Source organism: Pyxicephalus adspersus, chromosome 8 (genome assembly GCF_032062135.1).
Source record: "Pyxicephalus adspersus chromosome 8, UCB_Pads_2.0, whole genome shotgun sequence".
Classification (NCBI taxonomy): Eukaryota; Metazoa; Chordata; class Amphibia; order Anura; family Pyxicephalidae; genus Pyxicephalus; species Pyxicephalus adspersus.
This window is the reverse complement of record NC_092865.1, coordinates 101,855-124,318: the sequence shown is the minus strand read 5'-3', so window position 1 is coordinate 124,318 and position 22,464 is coordinate 101,855. Positions and strand designations below refer to the sequence as shown.

The window sequence follows — 22,464 nt, the reverse complement described above, 5'->3', positions numbered from 1 at the left end:
TTAGCAGATATAGTTGTAAGAACAGAAAAGAAGCTGCCTCAGGTAATCTGTCAAGGAAATTATAATTCTCAAAAAACTGGTAAAAATGACAAAAGGAAGGAAAACAGGATTAACACTTACAAGTTGGGAATAGTATAAGTTGATGATACTCAAAAGGTCAAGAGGGACGAAATATACCTAAATAATAATAATAAACCCAACAAAAGTTGAAAGGTAGGGGTAATACTAAAAATAAACGTGGGAGTAATGGAAAAATCCCTAAAAAAGATAAATACATCTTATCCCAAGCTTACCAATGGTGCAGATTGAAGCCAATTCTTAGTTATTGCTGCTAAAAAAGCGCAGCTCAACAACATGATACATGCGAGTATTCTACATTGAGACACGGGCCCTAATTTATTAAAGTTCTCCAAGGCTGGGGAGAATACACTTTCATCAGTGAAGCTGGGCGATCCAGCAAACCTGGAATAGATCTGGTCCAGGATTGAAAACATTTGATACCTAAATAGCTTGATTTTAGGAAATCCATTCCAGGTTTGCTCAATTACTCAGCTTCACTGATGAAAGTGTTGTCTCCCCAGCCTTGGAGAACTTTATTAATTATTAATAAATAATTATTATTTAATCAATCAGGGCCAGAGAGTAGAATTCATGATTCACACTAACTTCCCTCAGCGTGGGTTGGGATGGACTCCTGTGCCCTCAGCATGGGTTGGGATGGACTCCTGTGCCCTCAGCGTGGCTTGGGATGGACTCCTGTGCCCTCAGCGTGGCTTGGGATGGACTCCTGTGCCCTCAGCGTGGCTTGGGATGGACTCCTGTGACCTCAGCGTGGCTTGGGATGGACTCCTGTGCCCTCAGCATGGGTTCAGATGGACTCCCTCCTGTGCCCTCAGCATGGGTTGGGATGGACTCCTGTGCCCTCAGCATGGGTTGGGATGGACTCCTGTGCCCTCAGCATGGGTTGGGATGGACTCCTGTGCCCTCAGCATGGCTTGGGATGGACTCCATGTACCTAGCGCTCAGGCTCAGTCATTAGCATCACTTCTGAGCCATTGATGTAAAACTGCATATAGATAATGAAGTTGAAAGGTCCAACAAACATTCTTGTTGTAGGTCAGTGAGTCACTGACACAGAACAAGGATTACAGTCAGCCACAAGTTAGCGGGGACCTTACAGTACATTTTCTATGAAAAGTCTATGGTAACAAATTTAGAGCAGAATCCAACAATCAGAACTTTTTGTGCACAGATGAGACAAAGGTAGTACATTCAGATAAGTTGCTAATGGTGATTGCATTTTGCACAGTAACATTTTTGCATTGCTATTTAAGGTCTGCAGGTATTTATAATGACTCTGGAAAGATTTAGGAATTCTCACCCATCCTGTGTGGAGGAAGGACCACGTGTCTGTACTGTAGCCAAATCCTTCATTTCATTCACATCTGAAAGATAATTGGACTGACAATAATATCATAATGTTTATTGTATGAAAAATATAACATTTCCACTACTAAAATCTAAACTGAAACATCATAGTGTGGAGTCCATGACAAACAGGAAATATATATATACCTTGGAGAAGACCACCCAGTAAGCAAAAAGGCTCCTCTACTAAATGACATTACCAATAAATTACCTTCATATCAGAGGAAATGAAGAATGGAGATCTGACAAGAGCAAATCCATCATAACTTTTCACTTTAAGATCATTACAAAGCACAAGCGCGACTGCAACTGGAGGAAAAAAAGTTTAAGCTGTGGATAAGGAAGGGATTCTTCACTGTAAGGGCTGTGAAAATGTGAGAACACACGAAGTAGTTTCAGCAAGTTTTATAGATTCATATAGGAAAAAACTGGATGATTTCTAGAAGCACAGAATATGTGGGATTATATAAATGTGGATTAAAGGTTTCAATAACAGATAAAGATCCAGGAACATCCGACTGCCTCATGGAATCAGGAAGGCATTATTTCCTTGTTGGACCTCTGGATTAGCTATGTCTATAGGGTTTTATCTGAGATGTTTATTTCAACCACATAATCTGCCAACAATTGATGAACTATAATTAAAGATGTCAAATGGGGGAAAGTATCTAACCAGCCAGCAATGTAAGTGTTAACTTTTGGTTTTTTACCTAACACACAGCTTAGCTCTGATTGACTTGTATTTTATGGTTTTTCCCACCTTAATATGAGGAATGCCGGTGAAAATTTCTCCAAATACAATCAATTAAGACCTTAGAAAAATATAAATGTCAGCAATGTGAAAGTTTAGTCATCTTTCTTTTAGTACACACAAGCAAATCTGCTGCCAGTTTTGTGCTCCTTAATTAGTCCCAACATATTGCACACAAGTCTATGAGATTATTATCTTACAATCCCCAAATAAAAAGCAATCCGAATTTCGATATATTTTTCAATAATTGGCATACACAACTTGTATATTCTCAGTCGGTATTTACCAACATGGCCGATTTATCCACAGCCAATCAGAATCCAAAATATATCTTAAACAGTAAGTCAGCTGCTGACCTGCAGCCAATGGGACCTAACCTTAAAGTTTGCCCCTAAAAAAATCTACTTTTAGACATAATCTACCTTTAGACATAATCTACCTTTTTACTTTCCTACCATGATCCCAGCTAGCAGAACACTTCCCAGATAGAATGGCCATTGTCACTGCACACAATATCTGATACTTAAGGCTTAATCTCAGGTTTTTAGAAATAGCGTCACTTACTTATGGGGCTCAGTGATAACTTCTTGGCTACTGGTTGGTGGAAGGTTGGACCTGGAAATGCCCTTAAAAAAAATAAAGATATTTCTACAATGAAAGGCTGCATCTTCCATTCTGATTTACATTGGCCTGTTTGTAGAACATCTAACAGATTTACCTGGAAGGCTGCATTGGCACACCTGAAGGACAGATTATGGAAACAAGGAGCCCTGAGAAAGAGATGAAGATCACACGTTAGCAGATCCGGAATAAATATTTACAGATGGGATATTGAATGACAATGTGCAGCCTGGATACACTAAGGTTCATCTACGTCAGTCAATACCTTCAGGAGGGATGGAGAAACTCTCCCGGCACCAGAAATTAGAAATGAGTAATAACAGCAATCTCATCATCATGTTGAGCCCAAACTTTATGGATATATTGGGAAAAGATTGGAAGGTCTATTTGGTGTTACGTCTGCTTATGTCCCCACTGACCAGTAAAATGTCTCATTGTGCGAGCGAGGATCCCCTTCCATTTCTCTGGCCAATTAGATTTTCATTTCTTACAAGTGAAGGGTCCTTAGCAGAATTTACACTTACCAAAGCCAGCTGCTCCCAGAAAGATTCTAACTGGAAATACTTACAATGATGCTTCCCGCTACAATGCCAACAAGTGCGCTCACAAGCTGCAGGCCGCGGCGTTCATCCATGTATTAGCTGCAAATGCAGAATGATGATAGAAAGGGGTAGAGACAGGACCGCTTTAAATAGACATGTAATTATTGAGTTCAGAAATTTGCTTTCACTCCTTTCTGTTCAGATATGGACATGAACTGTTCCTGCAGATCTGCATTCAATGTTAAACGGTCATCCCATGTTTCCCCTGAAGAACATTATGCCAGAGGCAGCTTCATCCGCACCAATTCTACCCGAGCAGGAAGATCTGCACTGCTGCAAATCCCTAAATTTCAGGATAATAAATGCTGTTTTAGTAATGGAATAACTCTGGACCTCTCTCTGGGAGTGTATTTTGAGCAAACATTATCATACCCTGTCATGTACAGTGACCCGTTACCCCATCTGCCCTCAGGACTATAAAACACAACTAAGAAAGGAAAGCTACAGATAAACTCCCAACATACTGGCCAAATGTACAAGATCCATGGAATTTACAGTGTATGCTGAGAGTGGTAGTTCCCCAGCTCAGAAAGAACCAACAAATAATGAGAGAACCACAGTGATCCGGTAATAAGGGAAGAAAGAATAAAATACATCTGCTAAAAATTACAAACCATAAACCAGAATATCCACTTTCCATGGCTGACAGAAAACAGTGGCAGGATCTTCAAAATGACAGACATGCATCCAGCAATTCTCATACCATGGTCAGCCTATAGAATAGTACAATGTACAGCACTCATAGCAATCCCTGAGCCAGAACAAGTTCTGTATATATTTGGTGTCAGTTACTGGACAGGGAGGAGAATGACAGAACCAAGATGTGAAATTTCCTATTGTTTCCAAATTATTATTCTTGTCATTGTAATAATAACTTCCTCTTCTCTAAATTACAAATCACTCTGCAGGAATGGTTCAATAAGTGTCAGCCAATTAGAGCATAACCCCCACAGACCATCCAATCAGATCACTCCCTCCAGAGATGGCATTGCACCCACACCGCCAGCAGATTGTCACCCCCAACATAAACCAAGCAGAGACAATCCAACATGACCACATCCCTGAGCAGAGACCATTGCACCCTCAGCAGAGTATAATCATTTGTGTCTGCACCCCAGAGAGAGTGACAATACGGAGGAGATACAGACATCAGATTTCTGTCAAGTATCCTGATTGTATCAATTGACAAGGGAACGAATGAGAGCTACACACACAATGCTGTTCTATGGAGAGGAGATTGGGGGGGAACAAGCAAGTGGCAAAACCTCTGCATTATCCTCCATAGGAAAGTATTCATCTTTTATTGATCCAGCAGGGTGGAGTGAGGAACGAATTTAGGGGACTACTGTACACACGCTAGATTATCAACTAGAATGATCATTTAACTTCGGCAAGAATCTGGAGTGTTAAATTTATGGAGTTGAATTTACCAGAATAACTTTAATAACCTCCTCCATCACCTGACATAACTATTCTTTTCTTATGGTAATTTCCTCTTCCACAGGTAACTGCAAACAGAAAGCTCTGTGTCTGCCCCTTCATCCTGTGACTAATACCTTGTACCAGTCATTTACCAGTGACCTTACCCCTAGGTAATCCCAGCTCTGGGTGCGAATGATCAGACTCGTCGGAGAATCTGACCTGTACAGCTGGATCACACAAACATTTCACATGTGTACCTAGCCTAAGTGTATTGAGATGAATTTGAATTCACCCTAAATTGATCCCAGTGACCTGCTGACTAGTTTTAGTAGTAATTGCTCCCCCATTCACGGACAATTACACATGAAATTCTTTTCCAACCTACTCTCTCATTCTCTGCTCCTTGCTTTCAGGCCAGGGCCCAGTCATTTTGCATCTCCTTAATCCTCTCCCAGACTATCATTCTCTGTCCATCAACCTCCCGCATTTCATGACACTCACAGACCTCATTACCTTTACCTGTAACCCCACAATTCAGGCTGCCATTACTGGTGCCATTGTGCTCCGTGCACAACAAGCGTAACATGTCCTTCATCCCTTTATCTCAAATTACTTTGCCTTTCTGGGCCTCAAAGAACACTGGTTATCTTATTATTATTATTATTATTATTATTATTATTAAACAGGATTTATTTAGCTGTACATTAAACAGGGGTTGTAAATGACAAACGAATACAGTGACACTGGAGGAGAGAACCCTGCCCTGAAGAGCTTACAATCTATTAGGTGGGGGAATTAACACACAATAGAAGGGTGAGAAATAATAACGGTTTCAAAAGACAGAAGAAGACGGGTAGGCAAGTTTGGAAAAATGGGTTTTGAGTGTTCTTTTAAAAGAAAGTGGAGAGTAGGAGGAAGCCAAATAGGACGAGGAAGATGATTCCAGAGAGTGGCCCTCTGACATGGTCCGCTTCCTCCCAGTGTAGCATAAATTGAGTTTTGGAGGGAGTCTGGGAGGAATTAAGGCACAGGGGTCCGTTGAACAGCTTTGTATTTTATATTTTGTATATAAACTAGAGAATAGATAAAGTGGAGATATCTGAAAAGTTTACAGCCAGGGGCATCATGTGTATTCTGAATGTATTGAAATGGCCTAAAACCCCAAATGTCAGGAAGTAATATACTGTACTTTTGTGAAACAATGGTTTGTCCATCACTTAAAGGCAGCAAGGTACTCCAACCCTGGGAGAGTGAGGGGACATTTAGTTAGGTATTACAGGTAAGTAGGAAGGACCACAGGCCTCCCACTAATCTGACAGAATCTCAAATCTTCAAAGAGTGCTGCAATGACAGACTAAGGTGGAGCAGTCAAAGTGAAGGGGGCAACCATATAACCTGAGACAAGAACAGCGTCCCAATCAACCAAATCCAACAAATCCCACAAGAAGGTATAACCTATAAGTCTAGTACTAAATAAGGATCTGATTTACTCACGGACGAGTAGCATCCCATAGGAAAACCAAAACTTTTACCTTGCAGAGAATGGAGATTATTTGGGATGGTGTAAGACCCTGGCCAGCAGCAGTATTCACCAGGCACCAACCAGACAAGATGGTAAAGCGAAACTCAAAATGTTTACTTTACATAAAAGAGTAGACAGGCTTTGACCTGGGCCGTCTCTAAGCGAGCCACCTTAAGGAGGCGGCTCATAACACTACCACAAGGAAGGGGAATCTTTTTGGAGAGGCCCCTCCTTCTGGGAATCCAAAGCCTTACACCTTTCTTCTTCTCCTAAAAAGATCACACAACCAATACCCTGTTTTCGGGATGAATATTCTAGGTAAAGAATGGGAAGGTTTTATATCTGAGATTGAAGATAAATACCACTCCCAAAAACATAACTAACCTCGGGTTTACACCTTAATACTTAATTTTAAATATTAGGAGCCCCGATAAGTGCTTGCTAATTCACTACTACAAGGAAGGAACTTTCAGACTTCAATCAGGAATTACATAACTTACAAACGCATCATTTAGACATTATCAGTTCCTTGACCTTTACAGACAAATTTATTAACCTCAAAAAACATTTAGAAAAATTTAACACAACAAAAAAGATAAAAAACTACAAAGGGACAAGTGTGCATTTATAAACAAAAAAGCCTACAAGTGGGAAAAAAACTTCAGTACCAACAACTACCATTCATGATATCAAAACCAAAGTAAAACCGTCTGACTGTCACATAAAACCATCCTGCATTGACTCAATTAGGTGTTATCACCTAAGCGATCTGTCAGACAACACTCAGGACCCAAAAAGAGCCCCCCCATCAATACTACCTACTCCCATTGATTTGACCAACTACTCCCCTTTTACCACTCCACACAGCATTATCTCCACCTCGCCCAGCAACACGCAACCCATTAATACCATTGCCATAGCATCCCCCATTATATCTCATATCACATTCCAAATCTCCATTACTACAATGACAAAACATCCACTGAAGACACTCTATACTGATTCAACCAATAATCCAACATGAAGAGAATCCATACCATCTAAAGAACCTTTCATCACTATGGGAGCCATCCCAAAAGTACAAAAATATTTTTTAGGATCCCTTCACCAACAGATACCCCCCCCAGTACAATGAAAGAACTCATTAGACCCCTATCTTGTCAAAACAAACAAACTGACCAATCTTGAAATCATCAATTTATCTTAAAAATGGGTCTTCCGCCCTTACCAAAAACTTGACAAATTTGAAATGATTAAATAAATAAATATTTGCAAGGAACCTAATCCTGAAAATGATGTTTGATAAACCTTACCAGCCAGAACTATACAAAGACCTTAATACACAAGACTTCAGGATACTTAAAGACCTTCAATAATTACACAGCTCAACAACAAAAAAACATTTCAATATATTTAGTGTATTCCAGGTCTGCTGAATCCAGAAATGACATCGGTTCCATTGGATTGGCTCTAGTTCTTGTGATACAGCAAATGTTACACAGCATATTATTATCAATCTTTATTACACCGATGTTTTGTATTTTATATAATAAATGTAGATTATTTTCATGAAACCTTTTTATTTATATTTATTCTTTTTTTTTACAGAAATATGAGTTCTTCAAGAAGTTGTATAAATGACCCGAATGTATTTTGCTACATTTGTGGGGAATATTACAGAAACATTACAGAATTAGTGTAACAAGCATATCTTGTATATTTTAGTATTAAACTGGGGCCCCAAGATAAGTATTGGGCCCCCATATGGTATGCAGAACTTGTGTAGAGTGTCTACGTCAGTGGAAAAATGGAAAACTGAAGTGTGAAATTTGGTGTAGCTATGGTATGCGGAGAGCCCAGAAATCATCATAATGATTGTTATTTGTGTGCTGGGAATGTAAAAGAATCGTTACAAGAAACACAAGTGGGAGTACGGTGATATGGAATCAGCGACCTGTGCCGCATGGTGCTGATGTTCCCATAGCAGTGTTCAGTCCTGGATATTCCTGTATCCAACATGGAGGATATACAGGGAGTGTAATCCAGGAGGTAGCAGTGAATATGAAGTGAATATGTTTCATCAAACCAGCAGTTCCCCCAAGAAGAACTCAATGATTTAATACGTGACCTAAGTCTGTCACAACAATCATCTGAACTTTTATCATCCGGGCTAAAAGAAAAGAACTGTCTGAGAGCGGAAGATAAAATAACGGTTTATAGCACAAGAGAGGTGGCACTCCGACCATTGTCAGTGAAGATGGAGACTTTGTGTTGTAACATCCCTGGACTACTAGCCCATATGGGAGGACCAGAATACCGAGCAGAAGACTGGCCGCTTTTCATTGACCGTTCCACTCCAAGTATGTGCACTACCAAAAGTGCACAAAAACCTCTTACGTCCTTCGGGACGCCCATTATCTCGGGTATAGGCACACTAGCAGCTTATGCGGGTGAGCTGATTGACACAAACTTGTGCACCCTAGTCACAAAACTCCAGTCCTACCTCCAAGACACAAATCGATGTGCTCATGCTTACCCATAACATGTCCGTTCCACCCAACACCATCAAAGCAACAACAGATATTGAAGCACTATACAGCAGTAAACTGCATATTAGGTATAAGAACAATATCCAAAGGTCTTCGAGAAGCTTACCCGACAGCATAAAAAAATCATAATTTTATTACTCACCAGAAACTTCTTTACCTTTGACGGCAAAACTTATCTTCAAAACCAGGGCGTAGCCATGGGTACGTGATACACCCCCCTATGTGAACCTTTTTCTAAAAGAATGGGAGAAAAATCTCTTCTCTAACCCCAATGTTAATACTTACAAGAAACGTATTCGGATTGTTAGCGTTGTATAGACAACATTTTAGTATTTTGGAGAGATACACCATCACTTTTAATGGAATTCTTTACCTATATTCAAATCAATGAATTTGTTCTGCGATTCACCATGGAACATAGCAAACTACAATTACCTTTTCTAGATTTATATATTAGGATTGATGACAATCACAGGATAATGACTACATTATTTCTCAAACAAAACGCAGGCAATACAATATTGTATGTGAGTAGTGCACACCCTAAAGCTTTGATCAAAAGCATCCCTTTCAGCCAATATGAGACTCAAAAGAAACTGTATAACATATTACGATTTTAAGCATGAGGCCACACTACAGGAAAAACCTTTACAGAATACAAAAATTGTACCTTTGACCTTTACAAAAATTTGTTAAAAAAGATCCTATCAAAGAGCACTCAACCACCAAAAAAAGGATCTCCTTTTCAAAACAGACACTACTCGCACATTCTCCACCCATCACTCGCATCATAAGGTATAATGAAAATCACAACCATATCTACAAAACATTCATCCAACACTGGCAGATACTGAAATCAGATCTAAGTTAGTAAGTTCATTGGTGATAAACCAATGATCACATATCCGAAGTCACGGTCACTTAAAGACCACCTAGTATTTCCAACAGGATCCCCAAACTCTACTTTTATTCCACAACATGGTACCTTTAAATATGGTCGCTGTAAACAATGCCCTTGGATTGGAGAAGCCCTTACCATCACTTTACCCAATGGAAAAAATCACAGACCACGCCATTACATCGATTGCACCACAGCTGGGATCACATGTGGAGAATTCTACTTCGGTGAAACAAAGCGACCTTTCAGAAAACGTATCTACGAAGATTCACTCGATCACAGTAGGAAAAATCATCACAACTATTTATTACCATGTAGGGACCAAACATCAATTTGACACTTATGTACTACGATTCCTTGGATTAGAACATATACCCACAAACCTCAGAGGTGGAGACTTAGATAAAAACAACAAACAGATACCGACACTTAGAGCTACACAAGCACCAGGTCATAATAATACATTAAGTTTCAAATCATTTCTTTAAATAGCTTATATTTGGTATGCATCAATCATTTATACCTGGCAAACAAGAGCAGAGGAAATGCAGCTCGGGACTCATCAAATATTTTGTTCAAATTTTCTGAACATATTTTTTTCGATTACAGATTCGAAGTTCAGATACATATGGTTACAAGGGAATTTGGTGAACTCTTCCTTAAAAGCCAAGCTGCTTCTTGCCCGTTTTGCCTCTATTAAACCTTTAGCAGTTTACCGATGTCAAGACCAATATTCCCTCTTTCAACTGCCACATAAATACAGCAGATTGCGTGCAAAGCACACAACTTGTCCCGATCACTAAATTTTACTTGAAAATATGCAAATTAAAATGATGGCATTGATGTTCTGCTGTTTTTTCACACGATTGTTCACCCATATGTAACAAGGTGAAAAGGAATACTGTCACTATTTTCCTGCATATTTGTACTTGTTTAAAACTAATAAAGATATGAATAAAAACAGATGAAGTGTGAAATCTTCAATAGCCATATTCATAGGAGCACAGCAATTTAGTTCTTGTTCCTTTGTCTCCAACACTGTCTTTGCATTTACACGTCTTTTATTTGTTGGTTGAAAAAGAAAAATATTCACTCATTTTGGTTAGAAAAGTTCTAAATACTCTGCGAGCACAGTATGGATCGTCAATGAATAACAAACAGTTTGTGGGAAAAAAACGTGTCATTTTTGGATTCAGTGTCCCAAAAAAACACGAGAATCGGTGAAAATTTTTGAATGTGTGTCCTTATTGGGCTTAGGGACCATTGGCAAACAATATATCAGCAGGGAAATCACCCGTTGCCTTTACCTTCTTATGAGACTGTCACCAAATGTGAAGGAAGATTTAACTGAGCAAAAAAAAAAAAAAAAAAAAAAATCACCTATATGCCAATGACTCCAAAAATTCATCTCCTGCTCCAATAATTTCTATTTTACCTAAAGGTTCTAATGCTCTTCATTCATGCCCCCTCATCTGCTTAAAGTGGGCTCATATTGAGATTATGAAAGCTGCCATTTCTAAACCTATCCTAAAAAGAAATGTGCCTGGATGTAAAGCTACTGTGGCTCCTCCTAAAAAAATGAATTTTTTATACCATAAAGCCAACTTGTGCATCCTTTTAATATATTATAATTAAATTACAACAATATCCTTCTCTGTGGTCTGTTGTGTACCTGCAATAACCCTCTGAAATCTTCCCGTTAGTCACTGCACTGGCTACCCTACACATAATGGAGTACAACTTATTATTCTCTTATTTACAAAACTTGCTAATACATTTCTCTAAAATCCTGCCCAATCCATAAATTCACTGCTCTTTGACAAACCCCATCCTCGCTAATAATTCTTTTTATTCACAGGTAATTGTCACTACTAGCACTATCTTCCTTACTATGAGTACATTTATTATGTTTATCAATCCTCTTTGCAGAGATCATTGACTCCACACCCCCTAACAAATGGTAATACAGAAGTCAATATTCTAATATGGAGCAGACACACAAGCTCAGATACATCCAGGCTCCAGTCAGTACATTAGATCAGGAAAACAGGGCACGCTGCCTATGTAAAAGCATGGGAGCAAAAGATGAAATAAGACACAAGAAACTCTTTGTTGATAAAGACATCTTGACAGACATTAACTAAAAAATGGTCTTTCTATAAAAGATAAAAATTTATTTCTTTCAATATGAATTAAATAACACTGACAGACAAAACTCTCTGCAGGATCTTCACATTTTGGCTGGAACAGATTCAGGCTGCTCGCTATATGTCCATTTCTTGTACAAAATGTTTCTTTCCCACCATATAAAAATAATTATGTATGAAAATGCTAAAGAAAAAAAATAATTCCTCTGTACACAAAAAGGGACAAAAAAATTCATCAACAACTAAAAATATGTAAAACAGACATGTAATATGTAACAAACATGAGGCAGTTAAGTTGAGGGTGATGCATAGTGTGGGTTCGTTAATTGCCCGCCCCATTTCTGTTCCTACTATCATGGCACCTCCAAATAGCACCAGTACATTTTAGAAAACATGCAGAGTTAGGTGTCACCGTTATTTAAATATATATATGTTTCGTTTTTACAAACGGAAGCTCCAATGCATTTAAATATTAGTAAAAATGTTAAAAACAATTGTGGATAAAAAGCAACTTTTAGTCAGGGCTTAGCCTGGAGAAAAGTGCTGTTGTGTGCTGAGGTGATGGTGCAGCCCAGTCCTTCAAGCTCACATATCCAGAGTAGCACTTACAGCAGCGGTAGCTTTGCTGGCTAAGGCCTGGGCTCTGCGCTTTGCCAGGCGAGATTTAGATGGAGGAGAAAGTCTCATAGAGCAAATTTTCTGGATAAAACTTTCATTCTCTTCATTCAAGTCGCTGTCATGTTGAGAAAGCTGGCGATTCACAGCTATCGCTTCAGCTGCAAAAAGCGTGAGGTCCTTGGTGCTGCTATTTCTGTAAAGTATAAAGAACTTAGTTACAGGAGCACAAAAAAAAAAAAGTGAAGAATTGCAACAATAGTGTACTAATCCAAGGAACAATCCAGGTATAGACTTACCTCTGAAGAACCATTGGGGTTGGCAGTCCTCTCTCTGGAGCATCCTAAAAGTCAACACAGAACCTTAAAATAAAATACAGCATGACAGGAAAAAAAAAAAAGAGAAAGCATAGGCACAAACAGCAATAAAGTTAATGGAAGAAAAAAGCTGAGTCCTAGCAGGATACAGTGGGGACAGAACAAAAATATACCACACTCCTTACCCCCTGCACCCACGGGTGCTGCAGAACCTGAGCGGCGCTGAGTCTGTCTTTGGCATCTCGAACCAGCAGCTTAGAAATTAGATCTTTGGCAAAGTTGGAGATGTGCGACCAATCTTTCTCAGGAAATTCATACTTGCCCTCCTGAATACTTTCAAACAGCTCATTCTAATAAAATATAGAGAAATTCAGCACTCATGTACAGGTCAATGGCATCAGAGTGTCCCTCATTTCTGCCCGTTATTGGTACAATCAGTACAAAAGTAGATTATGAATGGCAGACATGCAATGTCACACATACCAAGGTATAAGCCTCTGCTGGACTCTGGGGAGCCAACACATGATGGCATTACCTGGCAAACTTTGCAGACTTCTCCTCTGTCCCAGCCACAGTCAGTACCACAGTTGCCCACAAATGGAGGATATCCACTCAGCATGATGTATAAAATGACCCCAAGGCTCCAAAGGTCACAGCGCTTGTCATAGAATGTAGCCTCTTCTGTGAAGACTTCCACCACCTCTGGAGCCATGTATTCTGCTGAACCACACTGCAAGGGGAGACAACACATCCATTAGCAAAACCAACACAGGAGGCAACAGCAAGGGTCTGTCTGATATATGGTGGCTATCAGTGTTACATCAAACTGAAACAGATACGTTCAAGCCTAAACTAAATCTAAAGTTAAGTACAGTTAGCCGTTAAAAACACTTCTAGGCAGGAGGAGTGCTGAGGCAGACGTAAAAGTGTAAAGGGCAAGGATTTCCAGTGTGCAGGAAGTGGTGTGTAACATATGTACAAAGCATGACTGTGCCCGTCACTTATAAGTACTGCAAGAAAAAACTTAGATTTGTTTTATACAGAGCTATAGGGGTTCATACACACATACAAACACACGTCAAAGGTTTCAGGACTGTTCACACAGAATAATACACCTTTGCATGATGGAAATCCGCTGCTCAGAGCATATGATTATTTTATTCCATTCTCCTGTACAATGATCCTAATGCACCAATCCAGGACAAAATCATTCTCCGCTTCCCCCTCCAGGTAAATATGAAAAGTTTCTACATCTCTGAATCCCAGCAGCACCGGGTCCCGCTACCTTTTCACCACAAACCATCATCTTCCTTTTGCCTCCACTTTCTAATTACCTCCAGTCCTTGATCAAACATATCCTCCTCCCTCCTAATTCTGTCCATGAAAATGTGTTCTAAACTACATCAATACTTCAACCAGCCAATGATGGCATAGGACTGTGAGAACACTGCCAATGTAAACCAATTAGCACATAATTTAGCACATAATGAGATGGCCATGCTGTTTTTTTTTGTTTATATCCAATCTCAGGGTATGGACTGTGCAAAGCTTGCTATTTATTAAAGGTTATAGAGAAGATGGCTGTGTGGTTCTCCGACAGAGCAGCTTACCGGAGTAGTAAGCTCCGGGGTGGTAATCGGTGTGCATGCACTGTTCAGCTTCACTCCGCTTCCAAGGTCAAAGTCACAGATTTTCACTGGTGACACCTAGAAAACATTGAATGTTTTTTTTTCACAAATCAGTTGTCAAATGGCAATCAACAGTTAAAATGATGAACAGAAATTCCACCAGTGATATTACAAATACAATTCTTACCTTGTCCTCATACGGACACAATATATTTTCTGGCTTCAGGTCACGATGTGCAATTCCTAAGGTAGAGAAAATAATCTTTATCAGGAAACTCTATGTCTTGCTAGGTTGTATCAGTATATACAGCGGTGCATAAAAAAAAATACTTTCTAAATTTTTATATCAACATGACCTAAAATATCCAATTTAACAAGAGCTAAAAGCAGATGAAGAAAAGAAAGCTAAATGAATGAAACAAAACTTAATATATTTGGTTGTGTGTTGTTTGAAAAAAATGAGCCAATAACATCTGCGTGTGGTAAAATAATTTTATCATGATCATATAATAAGGTGAAATCAGAGTCTGGCGTTTTCAATCGATGGGAGAGAGATTTGGTTTTATTTAAAATACGGGGATCCAACAAACCCTGATCACACATACAACACATCTGTGCATCATGGCTCCAACAAATGACCTCACGTAAAGAATTGCTGATGTCCATGAGAAAATGACATCTGAATTGAGAGAATGGGTCATGCAGCAAGACAATAAAATACACAACAGACAATTTGAAAGGATTCACAAGCTCTCAAGCAATGGATTAGGCAATGCGATATATATATGTATACATTTTCTATATCTCCAAAGCTAGCAAAACCTTCAGCTAGCAACATGAAATTATCATTTTCCGGACAGCTTTACCCATCTCTCACATTGTTGGGGAGGAATTTGGGCCAACTCTTTATTCCAACACTGCTTCAGCTCATTTAGGTTTGTGAGCATTTGTTCATGCACAGCTCTCTTAGGAGTCATTGCAACACTTTTTGTGGTAGATTCGCTGGGTACGCTTGGGGTCATTGTCCTGTCGTGTGACCCAATTATGGCCAAGCTTTAACTGTCACACAGAAAGATGAGCATTTGACTCTAGAACAATTTGGTATACGGAGGATTTCATGGTCACCTCAATGACTGCAAAACAAGCCTAAAATTGACACTGCACCACCTTGCCTGACAGTTAGTATCAGGGGTTTGTGTGAATATACTGTATTTGGTAGTCACCTAACAAACATTATGTACATTATAGCCCAAAGAACACATGTTCCAGCCATGCTGCCAGAGGCTTTTCTTCTGGCAACCCTTCCATACAAGCCATACATGTTCACTTTATTCTGATTGTTCTGTCGTGAACTTTACCATGTAACATACTAACTGAGGCGTGTAGAGTTTGAGATGGAGCTCTAAGGATATGACTTTGGAGTGAATTTTCTGGGAAGTTCACTCCTGGGAAGATCGACATTGAAAGTTTCCACTTGTGAATAATTTTTCATACTGTAGAATGAGGGACAAAATGTTTGAAAATTGGCATCTAACCCTTCCCAGACTGATGAGCAGCAACAATCGCTTCCCTGAAATTATTGCCGACGTCTTTCTGCTTTGGCATTGTGGTAACACACACCTGAATGCTGCAGACCAGCAAACTGCCAAAGCTTCACGATTAATTTGATGATCTGCACCTGCCAGCTACTGACCCTATTCATTCCTAAGGAAGAAGTGAGCGTGTACTTATTTTTCACACAATGCTGTAGCATTTTATTTAGTGGTTGTTATAAACAAATGACACAGTGTAATAGGTCATGTGTCGGTGTTCATCTGAGGTTGTATTTCCACCATTTTATAACCTGCTAAGGACCAGAAATTTTATTTAATTATTATATCTTGGAATTGAAAGGGTATTCTTTTTCATACAACTGTACATTATATATTATCTATATGAATACATACACACAATGTAAATAATACACTTTCAACACGTCTACATGGTCTAGTTTCACACACACACACACACACACACACTTCACCTTTGGTGTGGAGAAAGTCCAAGGCAGAGGCAATATCCCGGACAACCATACTGGCTTCCCTCTCATTAAAGTGCTTCCTCCTCTGTATGTGTGACAAGATGGAGCCTGGAGACAAATCCAGAAGAATTGATAAATAATAGAGATGGCATATCACACAAATCTAATCATAAAAAGCAATGAACAAAGAAAGTTCCTTTTATCCATGTGTACACCTAGGACAGGGGTCGGCAAACTCCGGCCTTTAGGCCAAATACGGCCTCGCCGGCAGTTTGTTCTGGCCCAACGCCGGCCGGCAACCCGCGGCTCTGGAGCCGGCAGATCCGCCAGGGGGCATTAGGAACTGCTGGAGCTCCGGAGCCGCCCACTTGCAGTGGCTCCCCTATTTACTGAGGCTAGCGTTGATACTTCCGCCGCCACAGTAAATAGGAAAAGCTCCCCGAAGGAAAATCCCTCCGCAATGCATATGCTAGGCTAGGCCTAGAGTGCTCCCACCCACCCCATAAACGGCCTAGTAGCCATAAAACTTGCCCGACCCCTGACAAATGTCACATATTCATCACTGGATGTCCCAAGTGTTTTTTGGAACCAGAAGATGGCGCTACAAGAAACCTTTACCCTGGAAGTCCTGCAGTTCCCAGGCTACTTTTACCCAGAAACAAAACATGCTGCATACCTCCTCTTAATTTCTCAAAGACCAGATAGAAGCAGGAATCATCTTCACAAAACTCGATTAATTCCAGGATATTCCTGAGGAGCAAAATTGAGATAAAGGTTAGGAACTAAGAACACTAGAAAAGTCACACAACTCCCCCCCCCCCACAAGGTGTCTAAATTCCAACAGCAAGACATGGGGAAACTATTTTTAAACCGAGTTTTATTACTTGTTGCCTTGACACTGATACAAGGTCTCCACTTCACGGAAGACTCGACTGCGGCTGTGCCCGGCCTTCTTCTCCACTATCTGCAGGAAGAAAATCAGATCACCAGATGGACGGACATCACACACATAGATCATTCACAGGTATCACATAGAAATAAAGGAAAACACTGGAAGAATTCATTACACATTTATAGGCCAATCAGCAGTGGATCCAGTGCAGACATCGGCACACTACCACCTGATTGGTTGGAAAAGTCAGAAAAGAATTATACAACATAAGTGCCAGACCTTTACGGCGTACTCTCTCCCAGTCTGTAAGCTGACACATCCTTGGACCTTGGCGTATGCTCCTTCTCCAAGCAGCTCATCCGTCAGCTGATACAAGTCTGCCAATAAAAACATTCCCTAATCAGTAGCAGATCACAGATATAACAACCAATCCTCTCCCTGTTCTGTGCGATCCAACCCAGAAGACAACAACCAATCCCCTGCATCCAGGATTGTATTCTCCAATCAGAATCACTGAATACCAGGAGATTCCAGAAGGTTCAAACCTGGGCAATGGACGTTTCTACTGACCTGCAAACTTTCCAGTGAAGCTGTCTGCCGCTCTGTTCCTCCTCTTCTTCTTTTTCCGTTTTCCCGGATTGTCAATCGGGATGTGCTGACTGCTGACCATCTCTGTTCCAAAATAGTACAAAGTGATGTCATTTCTGATGTCCCTGCACCTCACGCCACTGGGGGGGCCCTGCGTCCCTGCACCTCACGTCACCACGGGGGGCCCTGCGTCCCTGCACCTCACGTCACCACGGGGGGCCCTGCGTCCCTCCACCTCACGCCGCCAGGGGTGGGGGGCCCTGCGTCCCTCCACCTCACGCCGCCAGGGGTGGGGGGCCCTGCGTCCCGTCCCTCCACCTCACACTGCCAGGGAGCCAGGAAAGTTGTCATTAGAAGATTTCTCAACATTTCCTGTCTCACAAATTTTCCCAGCAGGGCCACAGACAGCAACTACCAGGGAGTCAAATTCTTCTGCACCATTATTATTATATAGACCATATGGAAACCTGAAAATAAGAATTCCCTGAATGTAGCCACACCCCAACCCTCTAACACGTGACAGCGTTCATGTATGGTGACTGGCCACATCCTGGTCACATGCACCACATACCCGGAAGTTCCGATGATTTCCCAAGGATCATATAAAGAAGCTGTGGAGTATTCAGAGAACCTTACATACGTTGTGAAGAGAGCGGACTGCTCCGGGTAGGACACAAAAGTATTATCCAAACTTTTCGACTTCTCCGCTCCTTCCCTCTGCCTGTCACCCACTGGGGCTATTACTGTCCTACCACCACCCAGCTATGTGTACTGATTATACCGACAGCCCCCACTCACCTGCCGGCATCAGACGGGTGACACAGTACTGATCCAACCTGTCCAGCAGCGCCCTCACTCTGCATCCGGTTCCGCCCCCTCTCTGATTGGCAGTCACTTTCCACGCCCCTTCCCTATCGACCTTCCTCCTACGTACGCTTCGTCTCCTGATTGGTTGGTGGTTGGGCGGTGATTTCATACCCGGAAGTGTCGCTGCTCTGGTGACTGGTTACTGTGCTAACCTTCCAGGCAAATGGTTTCTGGGAACAAAATGGTGGAGAAGCAGGAAATTATTCCTCTGGACGTGTTCTATACACTCTTCAGGGCGATATTTCTGCTGGTTGCCACACAGTTGTTCACAATGCTTTATAGGGAAAACCAATCCCAACCTAACACCACTCTGCCCCTCTCAACCTAACCCTAAGGGCTGCAGAGCCTGGGTGGTGATTGGATGAGGGGCACAGAGCCTGGGTCGTAATTGGATGAGGGGTGCAGAGCCTGGGTGGTGTTGGGATGAGGGGCGCAGAGCCTGGGTGGTGATTGGATGAGGACCTGGGTGGTGTTTGGATGAAGGGAGCAGAGCCTGGGTGGTATTGGGATGAGGGGCGCAGAGACTGGGTGGTGTTGGGATGAGGGGCGCAGAGCCTGAGTGGTGATAGGATGAGGGGTGCAGAGCCTGGGTGGTGATTGGATGAGGGGTGCAGAGCCTGGGTGGTGATTGGATGAGGGGTGCAGAGCCTGGGTGGTGATTGGATGAGGGGTGCAGAGCCTGGGTGGTGTTGGGATGAGGGGCGCAGAGCCTGGGTGGTAATTGGATGAGGGCCTTGGTGGTGTTGGGATGAGGGGCGCAGAGCCGGGGTGGTGATAGGATAAGGGGTGCAGAGCCTGGGTGGTGATAGGATAAGGGGTGCAGAGCCTGGGAGGTGATTGGATAAGGGGTGCAGGGCCTGAGTGGTGATAGGATGAGGGGTGCAGAGCCTGGGTGGTGATAGGATGAGGGGTGCAGAGCTTGGGTGGTGTTGGGATGAGGGGTGCAGAGCTTGGGTGGTGTTGGGATGAGGGGTGCAGAGCCTGGGTGGTGTTGGGATGAGGGGTACAGAGCCTGAGGGGTACAGAGCCTAGGTGGTGATTGGATGAGGGGTGCAGAGCCTGGGTGGTGATAGGATGAGGGGTGCAGAGCTTGGGTGGTGTTGGGATGAGGGGTGCAGAGCCTGGGTGGTGATAGGATGAGGGGTGCAGAGCTTGGGTGGTGTTGGGATGAGGGGTACAGAGCCTGAGGGGTACAGAGCCTAGGTGGTGATTGGATGAGGGGTGCAGAGCCAAGGGGTGATTGGATGAGGGGTGCAGAGCCTGGGTGGTGATTGGATGAGGGGTGCAGAGCCTGGGTGGTATTGGGATGAGGGGTGCAGAGCCTGGGTGGTGATTGGATGAGGGGTGCAGAGCCTGGGTGGTATTGGGATGAGGGGTGCAGAGCCTGGGTGGTGATTGAATGAGGGGTGCAGAGCCTGGGTGGTATTGGGGTGGTGATTGAATGAGGGGTGCAGAGCCTGGGTGGTATTGGGATGAGGGGTGCAGAGCCTGGGTGGTATTGGGATGAGGGGTGCAGAGCCTGGGTTTAGTCTATAAATTTCTATCATGTATGTAAAACCCAAATAGATATTATTGGGAAAAATTCACCAAGAAATACTCATGGTGTTCCCCTTCGTTTCTGGGGGTGACTATTACAGACACAGGGATTCTTCCTGTGGACGAAGAGTAGACATAGTTGGTACAGGGGGTAGCCATCATGTTTCAGGCTACAACTATTTAGAAATGAAGTGCCAGCTCATAAAACTTACAGATGAATCAACATTGTGAGAAAAGTGTCATGCGACAATGGGCACAAATCTGATTACGGATTATTATTGAGTCTCCTCCATCATGCCTGTGTTCATAATTTGCATGAGAAACATTGACAGAGGAACAGCACAACATCCAACAAGTGCAGACTTTTTATCTTCTTCCGTTTGCTGTGTATCTGTGATCCAATGACTTGTGAAGTCCACCTGCTGCCTATAGTTGGTACAATGTCTATAAAATCTTCAAATTTATAAAGCAACATTCATGCTTTCTATATTCACTGTTCTCTTCTCCTAATACACAGATTCCCAGAGATGGAAACCTCATTGATATTTCTAGTTCTGCCGTCATGGGGTAAGTCTGTCTTCGTGTTCTGGTTATTTCCTATGTACTCTCTTATGTTAGGATTCTATAATCCACCAAAGTTTATCCTGAAAGTGTAACAGTGCAAGTAAAAACAATGGATGACCAACAGTGCTGAACTCTATTGTATCCAAACATTTTATTATTATTTACAAAAGATTGTAAAGTGTTACAGATTTCTCAAGATGTGGAGCTTAAGTAACCTTTCATTTCTGCTCAGGTAAAGAATGAAAGGAATTTATATTGTGTGAGCTTTAGATAATAAGTAAAAACTTTTTACCAAATGTAATGAAATAAAGGTATTGCATTGATGTACACTTCTCTCCTATCAATATTTATATCTGATCTGTTCCTATTATTACTGTCTGAGCTGAAAATATCTTTTGCAATATTCAAGCGCCGATGGCCTGGAAAATAAAAGTGCAGCTCATTGCTTGCTCTGACGTATCAGCATATCTTCGGACTAGCTGGAAGGGAGCCACTTAGCTGATGGAGAAACTTCCAACAGCAACTTCGTACATTAGGCACAGCTCTAAACTTTCCCGTCTGACATCAGTCAGTACAGTCATGTGATATTTCAGTTCTAATTGAAGTCTGGTGACCCCTCTTTTGCTCTGAGGGTCCTCCCTAAAATAAGCTATTTGGTAGCATTTCCATTTTGTCACTGCACTTGCTGTCTATGGTGAGTAGGGCAACAGGATGGTGGTCAGGGAAACTGAAGGGCAGTATAGCAGAGGACAATGGCATGGCATAGGGGGGGGGGGTATTGCTGGAAATCGTAACTGGGGGCAAGCTGACAGAGGAAAGCTGTGAAATCAGGGTAGTGGCAATAGAAGAGAGATGAGGGGATAGTGAGAGAGTTGTGGCAAAGTGAAAGTCTAGCAGAGAACTGTTGGGAGCAATGTACGAGGGGGTGCTGAGAAGTTCCTGGCTTTGCCCCCTTCCAGATAAAATAGAAAAATTAGTGTAGGGCCTAATATCTTAGTATGTAACGGTGCAAATATCAGGTCTTTGCAATTCTTAAAGCTGTTTTTTCTTTTAGTGAGAAGCTGTGATGGCAGAGGCACAAGCAAGTTTCACGTTGTTGGAGTTACGGGCCGTAATGAAGTTTTTTCCAGGGAAAGTCAGCAAAGGACATTCACACTGAGATGTCACAAACACTGGGGGAGAAGTGTCCTTCCTTTCCCTGGAGTAACAAAAACTTCATAACGGCCCGTAACTCCAACAACGTGAAACTTGCTTGATATATTAGGATAAGATATTAGGATTAAGATATTAGGCTGTCATATCCCCCACACTCATTTTTCTATTTTATCTGGAAGGGAGCAAAGCCAGGAACTTCTCAGGACCCCCTCGTAGTATTGGAGAGTGATGAGCCCTGAAGCAAGGAAAATGTAGTCCTTATACAGGTGATTGTGCCTGATAGTGCAGGTCAGTAAGGTGGCAACCTCGTTACCTTCCCAGCCCCACAAATACCAATTCCCA

At 41.9% G+C, this 22,464-nt stretch overlaps 1 protein-coding gene across 2 annotated transcripts; it reads right to left on the bottom strand.

The window, feature by feature from the left end:
* Positions 1–11,946: 11,946 nt before the first annotated feature.
* Positions 11,947–19,322, bottom strand: MKNK1 (MAPK interacting serine/threonine kinase 1). 2 transcript variants are annotated; one of them, XM_072419258.1, is made up of 12 exons: positions 18,799–19,322; positions 17,983–18,084; positions 17,692–17,789; positions 17,405–17,484; positions 17,197–17,270; positions 16,524–16,628; positions 14,688–14,743; positions 14,483–14,578; positions 13,408–13,602; positions 13,058–13,222; positions 12,855–12,898; positions 11,947–12,751 (listed from the first exon to the last, which is right to left on the bottom strand). In XM_072419258.1, exons 1-12 carry the CDS (start codon positions 18,974–18,976, stop codon positions 12,526–12,528), a joined length of 1,419 nt encoding a protein of 472 aa, XP_072275359.1. In that variant the 5' UTR covers positions 18,977–19,322; the 3' UTR covers positions 11,947–12,525. The 2 variants fall into 2 exon arrangements, with proteins under 2 accessions (XP_072275359.1, XP_072275360.1); XM_072419259.1 differs by lacking the exon at positions 18,799–19,322 and adding an exon at positions 18,236–18,779 and having other exon boundaries at positions 17,983–18,165.
* Positions 19,323–22,464: the final 3,142 nt, after the last annotated feature.